General features: G+C 41.4%; 1 protein-coding gene across 3 annotated transcripts in view; it reads left to right on the forward strand.

Moving 5' to 3' along the window:
- The first annotated feature begins 334 nt into the window (after positions 1-334).
- HDHD2 (haloacid dehalogenase like hydrolase domain containing 2) overlaps positions 335-13,398 on the forward strand; it is a 29,759-nt gene continuing 16,695 nt past the window's right edge. For 2 of the 3 annotated variants that reach the window (XM_023543803.2, XM_064294557.1), the window contains exon 1: positions 7,352-7,465. Coding sequence is in view for 1 of the 3 variants with exons in the window: in XM_003406309.4 (XP_003406357.1) it covers positions 7,328-7,428 (101 nt within the window). In the remaining 2 variants the exon portion in view is untranslated. Of the gene's footprint in view, positions 541-7,317; positions 7,466-13,398 lie in introns of those variants that run through there. The other variant, XM_003406309.4, reaches the window with a different exon arrangement.

Consider the following 13,398-nt stretch of genomic DNA (forward strand, 5'->3'; position numbering starts at 1 on the left):
CTCGAGAACAGGAAGGATTTCGGCAAGAAATGGTGGAGTAATGGAGGGTGGAGGCAAGGAAAGTTATTCAGTAATTTCTTGGTTCAGCAATGGTACTATGGAATGGGAAATAGCTTCTAAGCAAAGGCAAAGGTTTCTGTTCTTCCTCCTGCATCTGGGCCTAGCAGGGTGAACCTCTGAGGAAGCAGGTCGCAAAGACAGCTCCGCTTTCTCTTCAGATGCTCCGCAGAAGCAGCACAGGCTAGGGTAGTGAAGTCCCAAACTCAAGAAACTCCCGGCAGAAGGTAGGCTGGGAGGCCGACGGACGGATCGAGGTGAGGCGGGACTTCCGGTGCGCCTGGGCCCAGTTTCCGGCGTCATCAGGACGCTACCCGGGCGCCCAGGGCGGGCTCCGAGATCCCGGAGGAATGCGCTGCAGTGGGTGATTTTCTTGTTAGCAGGGTCTCTCCCTGAGGACGGCGTGTGAAGTGCGTATAAGAAACCATTCTTGGACGGCGGAGGAAGAAGCAGAATTGGGGACGGGCGGCTGCCCACTTGGCTGTGAGTTGCTTTTCTGTGGGAGGGTTAGGAGTAATACCCAGTTGTTTCTCCAGGCCACCGCCCGCCCTGACTGGGGCCTGGGCCAACCCGCGCGCTCGCTCCGGGAGGCCTGTCCCACCCCTCAGCGCGGGCCGCCCCTCCGCCGCGGCGCTGCTACGCGTGCGCGGCTTCCAGGCCTTGGGTGAGCAGGGCTGCTGTTTTCCCAAGGGCACATCGCGACTCTGGTGTGTTAGGGATGCCTCAGAACGTGCCCCTGGGCTGTGTTTCGAAGCTAGCGTCCTTTCAGGTCAGTCTGGCCTTTGCCAGGCTCAGGAACTGGGCTGCGGCATCGTGCAGTGACGACACCTGAGCGCCCTTGCCTTCTTGTCTGGCCCCACCAGGACTAAGAGCCGGCTCTCTTTACCTGCCCTGGCTTTCCTGATTGAGTCTGGACTGCCTTGGCTTTAAGCAGATGGAGAGGATCGCAGTTGAGTTAGTGTTCAAAGATTCTTATTCATGGATTCCTTCCAGTCATAGAGACAGGGATTCATGAGTCTAGTTAATTCAGAAGCCTTTCTTGAGCACCTAGCTAGTACAGTGGAAAAGTCAACACAATCCCTTTCCTCACAGAGTTTAACAGCTTAGTCAGAGATGTGGGCAGGTAACTGGGCATTTACAATACCAAGTGATGAATTTAATGGGAGCATTCTGGAGGGCCCTCTCCCAGCCTGGAAGAAAAGGAGTTGTCATAGAAGATGTGCCTGGGAAAATAATGCTTAGGTGACACCGAAGGACTGAAGGAGTTGACCAACCAAAAGGGAATATCGAGGGTATGGTGGTAGAGTTAGTTCAAGGGACAAAATGGTTCCAGACCAAAGCCCAGCGATGAGGGAGGTTGAAGGAGGTAGAGAACTGTGGCTGCAGTGCCTTGGGGCTTTAGTGTTCAGATTAGAGACAAATGAGCTGGAGAGGTAAACCAGGACTTTGTACACTAGTGTTCATAGTTCAGAGCCCTGGTGGTATAGTGGTTAAGAGCTTGACTGCTAACCAAAAGGTCGGCAGTTGGAATCTGCCAGCCACTCCTTGGATACCCTATGGGGCAATTCTTCTCAATCCTGTAGGGTCACTATGAGTTGGAATTGACTCCACCGGCAAGAGGTTTGGTTTTTCTTTTTTGATACATTCATTGAGTACTCTCCCCTGCCCCCCCCCCACAGCCACTCCAGCCTTTCTATGAATGTCACTGTTCATAACACTTTATATATATTATTTTCTTTAATCTTCCTACAACCATTAAGGCAGTGAAGAAACTGTTAAAACTATTTTAGCAATAAACTGAGGCTGAGACGTTAAGAAAATTACCCAAGTTCACACACAGCTAGTGAGTTGAGATTCAAACAGGCATGTCTGACTCCTTTGTTCTTGTACTTAACCACTGCATTATTGCATTTCAAGGAATGAATTTGGGGCTAGAAATAGGGAGGAGATTGGAAGCAGAGAGGACATTTAGGAAGTTGTTAAATAGGCTAGATGAGAGACGATGATTTCAAAACCAAGATAGTTGTAGTAATGATGGAGAGAAATGAGTAGATTTCAGACTATCTAGGAGGTAGAACTGATGTGATTTGGCAATTGCCTGGATGGGAGGAAAAGGGAGAGAGCCTGGTTGGTACATCCTGGTGATGGTACTGCCATTCTTTCATGAAGATCAAAGGAAAAAGAACAGATTTGAGGGCAAAAAGGACTTGCTGGGGCTGAGATTCCCCTGGGAAGTTCAAGGGGAGGTATCCTGTGAAGTAGCTTGAAGAGTTCCTCTTGGAATGAGAGAAAATTCACTTTTCTTTCCAATGATATATATGTCAGTATCAGTTGTTTATGCCTCTTGTAAGGTGTTTCCCATATAACTGGTTCAAACCATGGGAGATGGTGGGACATGGACCCAAGATAACAAAACACATAAACTACCTTTGAAGCTTTTACAATTCTTTTGGGGGCAATTTTACAATTATATATTTTCAAAAAGGGACTTGTGGTTCAGCTAACAAGTATTATAAAGGCTCATGGTGGAAGTGTTCAGGCTCATAGAAGTATATTTTGAGGCTCAAGTGAGGTGCCTCAGTTTAGGTCTTCTAAGTCTCTGAATAAATAATCACTCTCGAATGTGTAATGCTCTCATAAAACAGTTTATGTTCTTGGGTCTGTGGAACTGATAAAAGTGAAGAATATGGGTTTTTTAAAGGTTTTGGTAAGAGCAAACCTTTGTGGATGCTTCAATAAGGATATAAATGATCGGTATTTATGATGAAAGTTCCCTGGATCTATTTGGACAGTTTTTTTAAACTGTACAGTTCTTGTTGTTGTTAGGTGCCATTGAGTTGGCTCCGACTCATAGAGACCCTGTGCACAACAGAAGGAAACACTCCACGGTCCTGCACCATCCTCACAGGTGTTGCTACGCTTGAGCCTATTGTTGCAGCCAGTGTGTAAATCCATCTCCTTGAGGATCTTCGTATTTTTCGCTGACCCTCTATCAAGCATGATGTGCTTCTCCAGGGACTGATCCCTCCTGACAACATGTCCAAAGTATGTGAGACGTAGTCTCACCATCCTTGCTTCTAAGGAGCGTTCAGGCTGTACTTCTTCTAAGACAGATTTGTTCGTTCTTTTGGCAGTCCATGGTTTATTCAATATTCTTCGCCAGCAACACAATTCAGAGGCATCTGTTCTTCTTTCCTGGTGCCATTGTGGTTAAGAGTTTGGCTACTGACCAAAAGGTCGGCAGTTCAAATCCACCAAGTCCTCCTTGGAAACCCTATGGGGCAGTTCTGTTCTAGGAAACTCTGGTGTCATAGTGGTTAAGAGCTACGGCTGCTAACTAAAAGGTCAGCAGTTCACATCCACCAGGTGCTCCTTGGAAACCTATGGGGAAGTTGTACTCTATCCTAAAGGGTCCCTGTGAGTTGGAATCAACTCAAAGGCAGTGGGTTTTGGTTTGGGTTCTTCTTTGGTCTTCTGTATTCATATTCATCCTCCAGCTTTCATATGCCTATGAGGCAGTTGAAAACACTGTGGCTTGGGTCAGGTGTACCTTAGTCCCCAAGGTGACATCTTTACTTGTCAACATTTTAAAGAGGTCTTTTGCAGCAGATTTGCCCAATACAATTCTTACATGTGTTTTTCCAGTCTTGGTAATATTTTGTTCTTTAATCACCTTCAGAGTTAACAATTTTTATTGAATTTTAGATGTCTCTAATAAAAAAGTTAGATTTTGAGAGAAGTAATTTTAGATTCCACTGTATATAAAAAGAGAATGCTTTGTCTTCATTTTGACTAGCCTTAACTTTTGTGGTACAGTTAGTGTATTTTAAATCAAAGAAGGCTTTAACTGTTACATATCCAAATAGAGTCCTAGAACGGTCTCATCTTTTGACTAATATTGTTTTCACCCTCAGGCAAGTAGTAATTGATGTTAACATTCACTGTAATCTTCCATTGCAGGGCCACAGTAAAGATCAGCTAGAATAACGTGAGGACTCTTACAAAAAGGAGACTTTTACAGTTGAACTTTGATTAACATAGCTCTTAATGTCTTTTTTTTTTTTCTGTGCTTCCCCCCCCCCCCCAGCAGATACATTATAAGAGACAAAAAGAATCAGGAATTTATTTAAAAATCAGAATACTTTGAGGGTGAGGTTTTTCTGCTCTCTCGTGATAACAACCATTCCATTGTTTCTCTTTACAGTTTTATCACCTATATGTACATCCCTAGTTTTGGACGTCGTAGTATGAAACTATACCGTTTGTGTGTTTTTGTGACTTGCTTCTTTCATCCTATATTCTGTTTTTGAGAATTAATCTAGGAAGATGTATGTAACTAATTTACTCATTCCACTGGTTTTTTAATCTGTGGTATGAATATATCACAATTTATCTACCCTTTCTGCTAATGATGGGCATTTGTATTTTTTCCAGTTTTTAGCTATTATAAACAAAGCTACTATGAAGATTTTTGTTCATGTCTTCTATTATAAAGTAAAAGAATCTCTCAAGGGTATAATATCTGGAAGTGGACTTGCTGGGTGGTAGAATATGGTGATACCAAACTGGTTTAAAAAATGATCGTCCTAATTTATTCTCCTACCAGCAGTATATAGGAGTCCCTAGATATGGCACAAATGGTTAAGCGCTCGATTGCTAGCTGAAAGGTCGGCAGTTTGAACCCACCTAGAAGTGCCTTGGGAGAAAGATCTGGCGATCTGCTTCCTAAAGGTCACAGCCTTGAAAACTCTGTGGGGTGCAGTTCTACTTTGCAACACATGGAGTCACCATGAGTTGGAGCCTCATGTAAGCTGTGTCCCATATGACTGGTTTAAATGAATCTGACTGGTTTTATCAGGGCACTAAGTTAAACCTCGAAACCCTGGTGGCATAGTGGTTAAGTGCTACGGCTGCTGACCAAAAGGTCGGCAGTTCAAATCCACCAGGCGCTCCTTGGAAACTCTTTGAGGCAGTTCTGCTGTGTCCTACAGGGTCGCTATGAGTCAGAATCAACTTGATGGCAGCAGGTTTGGTTTGGTTTAGTTTTGAAGTTAAACCTTGGAGCCCTGGTGACATGGTGGTTAAGAGCTTGGCTGCTAACCAAAAGGTTGGTAGTGTTGTAGGGGAAAAACATCACAAAGTTTAGTAAAGGAAAAGAAAGTTTTATTTGGCATATATTCAAAAAGACAGAAGTGGGAAGTGGACAAGCATGTTGCTAGAGCCATGTCTGCCTGAGTCCAAAGAATATTACAGAGTAGACAAAAGTGGGAAAATGGGCCAGGACTAGCACGCTGCCACAGCCGTGTCTGCCCTAGTCCAAGGAAGGTTACAGAGTCATCAGTATATATTAACATTACAAATGGGCAAAACCATTGAAAGCTTCACCTTTTCACAGAACTAGAACTAGAAGCTGTGATTCTACATTTTGAATTGTCTTAATGATCACTGGTACAGGTTTCAGTAACGATAGTCAGGAGGGTCTTCATTGGTCCAACAAATTTCTATTCACTATAAGAGTGGAAAGTCTTTCGTGTTCTGGCCTATGTGAAAGGTTCCCTAAAAGATATTTTCCAAGATTATTCTGTCTATGTCTTTATACCTCAGGGCCCAGTTGATGTGTCCTTGTGAGTCCTCTGAGTCCAGCTCTATGCTTTATGCTCTATGCTCAAGGACAGGGAATAATGACTCCAATATTATTTCCTAAAGCATTAGTTCAAATCTACTAGCCACTCCTTGGAATCTCTGTGGGGCAGTTCTACTTTGTCCTGCAGGGTCGCCATGAGTCAGAATCAATTTGACGGCAGCTGGTTTGGTTTGGTAAGTTAAACCTTAAACGGTTTCCGTTTGGTTGAAGAAACTGTCAATGAACTGTATGGAATGGCAGTTGAACTCGTGTTTGCTGACCTTGAAGCTTGTGTCTGTTAGCGGAAAAGACAGTGCAGTAATACATAAATAATAAAAAAAAAAAGCTCCCCATTTATTTTTTTAAATTGTGGATTCGTACTGACATCTCCAATTCCAAACCAGTACCACAGGATTCTATCTTCTCATTCCGCGTTTGTATCTCTTTCTCTCATTTGAGAACCTGATTCGTAATGATGTTGATACATTTACTCATTAGCTCAATCACACAAAATAGTTTTTGAACTTATACCACTATTAACTACCAACAACAAACTTAACAAGTAAAGTTCAAGATTTCCTTGCAGTTCTTTTTGTCCTTCAGATACATCCTATTGAAGGAATAGAGTCAGTACTAAGTACAAAAGTTTACTTGCCTAGGTTCATTTGTTTCTGTTTGCCTTCCATTTGAGGGGTGCTTAAATTTAAAATTGAATATATAAAGCACTAACGTAATTCAAAGTCAAAATTTAAAGTGAAGTCCCATTCCTTTTCCTAAAGCTTCCGTGCTGTTCTCACCCACCCCTTATTAATTTTTAAACCGTATGTTACCTTATGTTATGCTTTACTGCATACAGTAAAACCTGTGAAAGCCGGAACCTATGTAAGGCAGAAACCTGTAAGAGAAGGAAAGTTCAAATATTTTCCACTAAAATGATTAGTAGAAAAATGGTAAGACTGCACCCTGGCAGAGAGGGAAAACTTGTGAGACTGGAAAAACAAGGCAATCTCATCGAGTTCCGGCTCTCACAGGTTTCACTGCGTATGATATAGCTCATAATAATAAAAAACAAGTTACACGAAAAAAATGCAAGTAATTTGCACATCGTAAGATAAAGAGGGTATCTCCTGACTTTAAAATTACTGTATAGCTTGAAATTTCCTTCCTAGTGACTCTTACTGGTATTTTCTTGGACGTAGATGCCATTTCAGGATAAAACAGTGGAGATGGGAGATTGGAATATTTGCATTATCCATAAACAAGGGTAAAGGACATTTTACTAGTGATTTAGTGCTTCCGCCCGCCCATCCTTCGGAGTACATTATTTTCATATTTAAAAATAAAATAATTGTTTCAGCCAAAGAGATTTTTTTTAAGATAACTGAAAGTTAATAGTAAATTCTCTTTTAGCATTTCCATCCCTATAGTTTTAATTCTAGACTTTAAAAAAGACTAAGCATTATAAAAGTTTTATGGATCAAAATTTTTTTTTAATGTATTTTTTTTCCCCAAAAGACAAGCAGCTTAACACTGAGCAGTTTCTTTCTTGATATGAATGATATTTTTGAAGACTTACCAGCTTTTAATTGTCCATTGTTTCCTAAACTGTATTTTTAATTTCATTTGCTCTCTCCTAGGGAATGAAGGATGGCCACACGCCGTGCATTAAAAGCTGTTTTGGTAGATCTCAATGGCACACTTCATGTTGAAGATGCAGCTGTGCCGGGCGCACAGGAAGCTCTTAAAAGGCAAGCTATCCTCCGGGTTCTACTGACAAATACGTTTGTAAGTGCCGTTTTACCAAGGCAGATCATTACCTAACTGCATGGCCTTAAGATGGCACTTCACCAGCTTACCATATATGCAGGAACTGCCTTGGGTTTAGCTAGAAGACTTATGTATTGTAATATCCTCCAAACGTTCTCTAAGCCTTTATTAGGTTTGGCCTTTTGATCTAGTCTTTTTGTTCTGTGTGTGTGTGCGCGCGCGTGCGCGCGGATGTCTTTTTGTAAGTCGGTAATTAAATTTGGGAATAAAAACTCAAGACGCCAAAATGTGGAAGAAATAACATTGGAAATATCACAACTGAAAGCCTGGAATCACAACATGAAACACACACACACACACACAGCCTTAGTTCCGCCCCTTCCCCTACATCTAAAAGCTAGCTTTGAGTGTGCGGCTGCTCAAATAAAGAGTAATTAAAGGACTTGAAATTTTACAGTTATTTCCATTAAAGAAATTTAAAGCTTCCAAAGATTAGGAACTGTCTTGCACTTCTCTTACATCAAACACAATACTAAACAAAAGTCTACATACAAACTGGGGACATAGTAAAAGCTTGGTAAAGTGAGTTGAATGTGAATTTTTGCTTTTGGGTGTCCTGAAAAGAATACTCGTCAACACAACAGAAATAACAGTCAGTAGTAAGCATCTTCATCCTAAAATAATTTAGAGAAGCTTTTACAATCCACAATACTTAGCATTATGGTACATACCATTTTTCAACCTTAAAAGGCTCACAAAACCAAACCTGTTGCCTTCGAATTGATTCCGATTCATGGCAATCCCATGTGTTACAGAGTAGAAATGCTTCCTCGGTTTTTTGGGCTGTTATCTTTACCGAAGCTGTTCACTGGGCCTGTCTTCCATGGACCTGCTGGGTGGGATGGAACCACCAACCCTTAGGTTAACAGCTGATCGCAAACTGCTTGCACCATCCAGGCTCCATAGTATGCTGTTAATCAGAAAATCTAGTGACTAGTATCTCAGTGCCAGGTGTTAGGGCAAAAGACTGACAAGGACTTTGCACTCTCTCAAGGAATTTACTTTCCATTTGGGAAATCAAAAAATAAAAAGAGACTTACATATCTGGTAAGCATCAGTTGGGAGCTATCAATTTCGTTAGGAATTGTATGTTCATTTTACAGGTAGAGAAATGGTGGCCAACATGTTTAAAGCCAAAAGAAGGAAAGTCAGTTGCAGAGTTGGGCTTCCTCTTGATTTCTTGACATAGTCTCGCTATTTAATTAGGCTTTCTGAGAGAAAGGACGTTGGTCAGTCTTTTCTTCTGCTGGACAGGCACTTTGCTATAAAGATGAGCTTTCTACTCTGGATTGAAAAAAAACTGTATGTCAGGTGAACAGTGACACCTCTGGGCAGCTCTGTAAACTGGAAGCTTACCATTCTGGAGTGGCCAGAGCCCACATACTATCCTGTTACTCGCACTGAAGGGTTTCTAGTCCAGAGAAATCGCTATATGTACTGGTACTGCCAGTGTGGGTTTCTATAAAAACAAGTAGGAGAAGGGAAGTTGGGAGACTAGTAAAAAGAAACTTTAAAAAAAAAAAAAAACATTAAAAATAATGTTATTTTTCCCAGTACTTGTTCATTTTTAGGATAATAATGATATTGAAGTAATCAATTTCTTTTAAGTGATAAACCACCAAATTTTATCATGTTTTCCAGAAGAGCTACCACATAGATATTCTAGACATAGTCATGATGAAGGTGAATTATTTAATCATATAAATGTATTTAATGTTCTTTGGGTGACTACAATACGTAAAAATCTCTTTTCTGTTTTATTTGCTTGCTTGTTTTCAATTATGGCTAAAATTTTATGCTTTGTAGCCTTTTGGGGCAAGTATAAAATAAAAAGTATCAAGGTATTAATATAAAATTTTAAATTGTAGCTAAATTAAAGTTACTTTTACATTTTTGAATTATGCACTGTAGGACCATCAATTTTCATTTTTAATTTCATTTTTAAGGAAGGCTAGACGTGTCTGTCGGTTTGTCTTACTGTGGGGGCTTGTGTGTTGCTGTGGTGCTGGAAGCTATGCCGCCAGTATTCAGATACCAGCAGGGTCACCCATGGAGGACAGGTTTCAGCTGAGCTTCCAGACTAAGACAGACTAGGAAGAAGGACCCAGCAGTCAACTTCTGAAAAGCGTTAGCCAGTGAAAACCTTATGAATAGCAGCAGAACATTGTCTGATATAGTGCTGGAAGATGAGCCTCTCAGGTTGGAAGGCACTCAAAAGATGACGGGGGAAGAGCTGCCTCCTCAAAGTGGAGTCGATCTTAATGACATGGATGGAGTAAAGCTTTCGGGACCTTCATTTGCTGACGTGGCATGACTCAAAATGAGAAGAAACAGCTGCAAACATCCATTAATAATTGGAACCTGGAATGTACGAAGTATGAATCTAGGAAATTGGAAATCATCAAAAATGAAATGGAACGCATAAACATCAATATCCTAGGCGTTAGTGAGCTGAAATGGAACTGGTATTGGCCATTTTGAATCAGACAATCATATAGTCAGCTATGCTGGGAATGACAACTCGAAGAGGAATGGTGTTGCGTTCATCGTCAAAAAGAACATTTCAAGATCTATCCTGAAGTACAACACTGTCAGTGATAGGATAATATCCATACACCTACAAGGAAGACCAGTTAATGCGACTATTATTCAAATTTACTCACCGACCACTAGGGCCAAAGATGACGAAATAGGAGATTTTTATCAGCTTCTGCAGTCTGAAATTGATTGAACATGCAATCAAGATGCATTGATAATTACTGGCGATTGGAACGTGAAAGTTGGAAACAAAGAAGGATCAGTAGTTGGAAAATATGGCCTTGGTGATAGAAACAATGCCGGAGATCGAATGATAGAATTTTGTAAGACCAACGACTTCTTCATTGCACATACCTTCTTTTACCAACATAAACGGCGACTATACACATGGACCTCACCAGATGGAACACACAGAAATCAAATTGACTACATCTGTGGAAAGAGTTGATGGAAAAGTTCAATATCATCAGTCAGAACAAGGCCAGGGGCTGACTGTGGAACAGACCATCAATTGCTCATATGCAAGTTCAAGCTGAAACTGAAGAAAATCAGAGCAAGTCCATGAGAGCCAAAATATGACCTTGAGTATATCCCACCTGAATTTAGAGACCATCTGAAGAATAGATTTGACGCATTGAACACTAGTGACCAAAGACCAGATGAGTTTTGGAATGACATCAAGGACATCATCCATGAAGAAAGCAAGAGGTCACCAAAAAGACAGGAAAGAAAGAAAAGACCAAGATGGATGTCAGAGGAGATTCTGAAACTTGCTCTTGAGCATCGAGCAGCTAAAGCAAAAGGAAGAATTAATGAAGTCAAAGAACTGAACAGAAGATTTCAAATGGCCTCTTGAGAAGACAAAGTAAAGTATTATAATGACATGTGCAAAGAGCTGGAGATGGAAAACCAGAAGGGAAGAACACACTCGGCGTTTCTCAAGCTGAAAGAACTGAAGAAAAAATTCAAGCTTCAAGTTGCAATAGTGAAGGATTCCATGGGGAAAATACTAAACGACGCAGGAAGCATCAAAAGAAGATGGAAGGAATACACAGAGTCATTATACCAAAAAGAATTAGTTGATATTCAACCATTTCAAGAGGTGGCATATGATCAGAAACCGATAGTACTGAAGGAAGAAGTCCAAGCTGCTCTGAAGGCATTAGCAAAAAACAAGGCTCCAGAAATTGATGGAATATCATCTGAGATGTTTCAACAAACAGATGCAATGCTGGAGGTGCCCACTAGTCTATGTCAAGAAATACGGAAGACAGCTTCCTGGCCAACTGACTGGAAGAGATCCATATTTATGCCTATTCCCAAGAAAGGTGATCCAACCGAATGTGTAAATTATAGAACAATATCATTAACATCACACACAAGCAAAGTTTTGCTGAAGATCATTCAAAAACGGCTGCAGCAATATATCGACAGGGAACTGCCAGAAATTCAGGCTGGTTTCAGAAGAGGACTTGGAACCAGGGATATCACTGCTGATGTCAGGTGGATCCTGGCTGAAAGCAGAGAATACCAGAAGGAGGTTTACCTGTGTTTTATTGATTATGCAAAGGCATTTGACTTTGTGGATCATAACAAACTATGGGTAACACTGTGAAGAATGGGAATTCCAGAACACTTAATTGTGCTCTTGAGGAACCTTTACGTAGATCAAGAGGCAGTTGTTCAGACAGAACAAGGAGATACTGGCTGGTTTAAAGTTAGTAAAGGTGTGCGTCAGGGTTATATTCCTTCACCATACCTATTTAATCTGTATGCTGAACAAATAATATGAGAAGCTGGACCATATGAAGATGAACGGGGCATCAGGATTGGAGGAAGACTCATTAACAGCTTGCGTTATGCAGATGACACAACCTTGCTTGCTGAAAGAGAAGAGGATTTGAAGCACTTACTATTGAAGATCAAAGACCACAGCCGTCAGTATCAATTACACCTCAACATAAAGCAAAGATTGTCACAACTGGACCAATGAGCAACATCATGCTAAACGGAGAAAAGATTGAAGTTGCCAAGGATTTCATTTTACTTCGATCCACAATCAACAGCCGTGGAAGCAGCAGTCAAGAAATCAAAAGATGCATTGCATTGGGCAAATCTGCTGCAAAAGACCTCTTCAAAGGGTTGAAGAGCAAAGATGTCACCCTGAAGACTAAGGTGTGCCTGACCCAAGCCATGGTACTTTCAATCACATCCTATGCATGTGAAAGCTGGACAATGAATGAGGAAGACCGAAGAAGAGTTGACGCCTTTGAATTGTGGCGTTGGCAAAGAATATTGAATGTACCATGGACTGCCAAAAGAATGAACAAATCCATCTTGGAAGAAGTGCGGCCAGAATGCTCCTTAGAGGCAAGGATGGCGAGACTCTGTCTTACATACTTTGGACATGTTGTCAGGAGGGATCAGTCCCTGGAGAAGGACATCATGCTTGGCAGAGTACAGGGTCAGCAAAAAAGAGGAAGACCCTGAATGAGGTGGATTGACACATTGGCTGCAACAATGAGCTGAAGCATAACAACGGTTGTAAGGATGGCGCAGGACCGGGCAGTGTTCCATTCTGTTGTGCATAGGGTCGCTATGAGTCGGAACCGACTCGACGGCACCTAACAACAACAACAGACTATATTATCAGTTCTTTCTCTGATACTTGATTGCCAGATTAGGTTTCAAAAGCATAGAATCAAAGCAATCATGATGTATGTAAGTAGTTCAAGTGGAAAACACATTTTGGTCTATAAAAAATGGAATGTTTCCTTGAGTTGTCCAGGTAATTTTCTGTTTATAAACTTAGTAAAATAATAGGGCTTAGCCAATCTTTAATTGACTAAGAACAACAACATCCTGAGATAATTCTCTCTTCTCTCAGTATAGGAGATCAAACACTGCCCAGACCACAGAATACCTGGGTTCTTGTTCCAGCTCTACAGCTACCCAGCTGCATGAAGCTGGACAAGTCACATAATTCTTCTGTTGTTGTGTGCCATCGAGTCAATTTCAACTCACAGCGACCCCGTATGACAGAGTAGAACTGCCCCATAGGGTTTTCTAGGCTGTAGTCTTTACAGAAGCAAATCGCCAGGTCTTTTCTCTAACAGAGCCACTGGGAGGGTTCAAACCACTAACCTTTCAGTTAGCAGCTGAGTGCATAACGTTTGTTCCACTAGGGCTGCCCTAGGCCTCAATTTCCTCATCTTTAAGAACAGTACCTGATACTGTTGAGTCCAACTGTTGGCGACCCTATAGGGCAGAGAGGAACTACCCCATAGAAAAAAAGGAGAAAGGATTGATTGCACCAGTAGATAATCTCTAGGATAACTTTCAGCTCTCTTATT

Source organism: Loxodonta africana, chromosome 11 (genome assembly GCF_030014295.1).
Source record: "Loxodonta africana isolate mLoxAfr1 chromosome 11, mLoxAfr1.hap2, whole genome shotgun sequence".
Lineage (NCBI taxonomy): Eukaryota > Metazoa > Chordata > Mammalia > Proboscidea > Elephantidae > Loxodonta > Loxodonta africana.